The sequence below is a fragment of the Stegastes partitus genome, unplaced genomic scaffold, assembly GCF_000690725.1.
Source record: "Stegastes partitus isolate 25-593 unplaced genomic scaffold, Stegastes_partitus-1.0.2 Scaffold1528, whole genome shotgun sequence".
Classification (NCBI taxonomy): domain Eukaryota; kingdom Metazoa; phylum Chordata; class Actinopteri; family Pomacentridae; genus Stegastes; species Stegastes partitus.
Genome location: NW_007579259.1, coordinates 24,076 through 27,159, shown reverse-complemented (window position 1 = coordinate 27,159; position 3,084 = coordinate 24,076). Strand labels below are relative to the sequence as shown.

At 36.3% G+C, this 3,084-nt stretch overlaps 1 protein-coding gene across 1 annotated transcript in view; it reads right to left on the bottom strand.

Moving 5' to 3' along the window:
* LOC103371121 (von Willebrand factor D and EGF domain-containing protein) overlaps positions 1-2,230 on the bottom strand; it is a 52,538-nt gene extending 50,308 nt beyond the window's left edge. The window contains exons 1-3 of the mRNA XM_008300347.1: positions 2,051-2,230; positions 1,930-1,956; positions 1,815-1,818 (exon numbers count right to left, since the gene is read on the bottom strand). Of these exons, the coding sequence (XP_008298569.1) occupies positions 1,815-1,818; positions 1,930-1,956; positions 2,051-2,230 (211 nt within the window). The remainder of the gene's footprint in view (positions 1-1,814; positions 1,819-1,929; positions 1,957-2,050) is intronic.
* Between the last annotated feature and the right edge of the window lie 854 nt (positions 2,231-3,084).

Genomic DNA, 3,084 nt, shown 5'->3' with positions numbered 1-3,084 from the left:
TCAGCTATATAAAACTCTAAATGACCTCCAAATCCAAAATCAGTATTTTTTTTACAAATACTAATCTGTTATTTTGAAACATGTAAATATAAAATTATACTGTTTTGGTACATTTAAACAGCTTTTTTTTTTTTGGATTTGTTGAGTCTTTGTCAGTCTGTTTTTTTCTCATTGTCTCATTTAGTTTATGTCCCACTGAGCCAAAGTGCAACAAGTCCAACTAATAAGGTCGTAAATTCCTCACTGGTCCCGCCTTTTTTTACCTGTTCTGTCCAATCACAATGCAGTTCTGTCCAGACGTAAAATCTGATTGGTCGACAGCTCAGTTTGACCTTTCAGTGACCTGATTGAACAGAAAACACCACATGGAGGAAGAAATGAATGAGACTTCAGTTTTTAATCAACTAGAGAGGCCAATATTCTGCTATTACACCAAAATAAGAAAACACTTGATTGTATTGAACATATTCAGGTAAGTTTTTAGTGTTTTTTTGTTAAAACATTTAACATCTGAGCTCCAGCTGCGACTTAGAATCAAAAGCTGCTGCAAACTTCTCACCTCGTTGTGTGAATGTCAGAAAAGATCGTGTTTGTTGCAGTTCGTCTAAACTTTTCCTGTTTGTGCAGGTTTGCTGTCATAGAAACACCTCAAAAATTAAATTTAATGTTGATTAAATGTAGCTACACAGGCTGGAATCTGAAGCTTTTCTACCATTTTTAAGATTAAATAGTTTTCGTTGTAGTTTTCTCTCTTTTTATCGACCAGACTGTCGGATTGTTTTGGTTGAAATCAGAGAATTTCACACATTTGTGGAATAATCTGTGTGTTTGTAGCTTATTTTAACAGAAAGCAAGATTTTGTGATGGAGCAGCTTGTAAATAACTTTAGGTTTTAAGGATTGATATCTTATTTCTGTTTATCTTTTTAAATTGAAAAATAAGATATTATTTCCTGAGGTGACTTAAGAGACAAATAGTCTAGTTTCAGGCATCTTTAACTTGCATATCTGACAATTCATTAAGGTTTGATTTTTAGAAATAGAATATTGCATTGACTGATTTATAATTTTTTCTTTTTGCTTCAAATGATCCAATCAGGGTTGTTAGCTGAATATTTTATGCAGTTTTTAAGAGTAAATGCAGGTGCAGTTTATTTAAAGTGTCATTTTAAATAAACTTCTGGAATAAAACATTTAAAGTTTGAACATATATATGTATATAAACCTAAATTGATCTAAAGAGAAGATGTGTTTTGGTGACTAACCTGCTTTCAAACTACTTTAAATAATAACCTTTAATAGTCGTCCTACACCTGCTCTGTACGTTTTTTTTCATTTCTTGTCATTATTTCTGATTTATGTGTTTTATTTTTCAGGGAATTCATTTGTTGACTGAACTAACCAGATGGGATTGTCAGCCCAAAACACAAAGGTCAATATTTCCTTTGATGTATTTAATTGACAGTACGAAATTAACCTCCCAAGTTTAAACATTGAGGTTTGGATTAAACAGTGTTGCACATAAAAGATGAAAGATTGCACACTACCATAGAATACTGCACATGAAACTAAAACTTTCTGTAAAGTATCGCACCTGAAAACGGAACATTGCACATGATAATTAAATATTACACATAAAACGGGAGTATTATACATTAAATTCAAATATTGCATAAAAAACATTCAACATGAAACTGAAATGTTGCACATGTTAATGAAATGCTGCACATATAATTTGAATTTTGTACATGAAATTCAAATATTGCAAATGTTAATGAAATATTGCACATAAAATTTAAATAGAACACATGATACCAAGCTGAAATATTGCACAGAAAGTTGTGGCCCTACAAAAGTAAGCCTATAAATGTATTTAAAGCCCGACTGATGCAGTAAAATCTCTTTTATTTTGTCATATTGAAGAGCTCACTTGGTGGTGAGCAACAAACTCTAAAACCTGGAACCACACCGAGGACAGAAATCAGAAGCTTAAAAACTCCACCCGGCTCCCCTCAGACCTCCGTTTGGCCTCTAACTCGGCCTTTTCACACCTGCCCAAGAGCCACGCCGTCCACACTGGGCTGCACCGCTCCGCTGGTGGCTCGTCGCTGAGGCGTCCTCAGAGAAAACATTATCTGCTGCCGCCTGCTTTGAAGTTTGCGCCCTGAGAACCGACCGGGGGAGGAGGAGGTTTCAGCTCGGCCTCCTGAGCGCTTCCAGATGTCGCACATCCTCCTTTACTGTGAGAAAAACAAGGGGAAGAACATGCAAGAGGCTTGTCGGCAGCTACGATGCCCCCAAACATCTTGCGACCACATTGTTTCTGCAGAGAGCAGCGTGAGTCACTTCGACCACGTCTGCCTTCTCCAAACTTGTCTTCACACCTCATCCAGTCTGGACACGCTCTGCTATACGAACCTTCTATTGGAAAAAGGCTCAAACTTGTTCACTGCCGTGACGTGTTCACATCATTTATAAGAGTGCAGTGGGAGGACAACATATTTACGGGTTGTTTTGTTTATGTCTGTTTTACTTAGAGAGCCTACAAGAAGCTAATTGGTGATCATTGCTTCCAGATGAAGAGCTCATGTTTCAAATATTTGCTCTGAGAGAAACGATCCGCAACCGAACACGATTATTGAGCATCTTTAAACTCGGACGGGTCAAAGGTGCACGGCTGCTTCCTAATATTCCCTAAAGGTCACATCTGAGGTGAACTTTAAAGACATCCTAAAAGCAGAACGAGTCATAAATCCTAAAAAACAACATCATCAGAACAATCACTCAGATTAATGATTTTGTTTTAATGGAGTTCCTCAGGGAATCTTCCTGGGGTCACTTTTTTTTTCTTTTTTCTAATTCCTAGCAGTAAACAGAGATGTTTCTCCAGGAATATTCTTATGTATTATTTGTGCAAAATTAAATTGATATAGCACAAATATAGATGAAAATCAGATCACTCTTAGCTTCAGTAATGTAATGTGTTTTTTAGCCAGTCAAATTAGCAGATACCGAATAGGGAGGCAGCATATTACATCCTATATTCCAATACTTTCCTAATACATTTTGGCTGATGGCTGATATA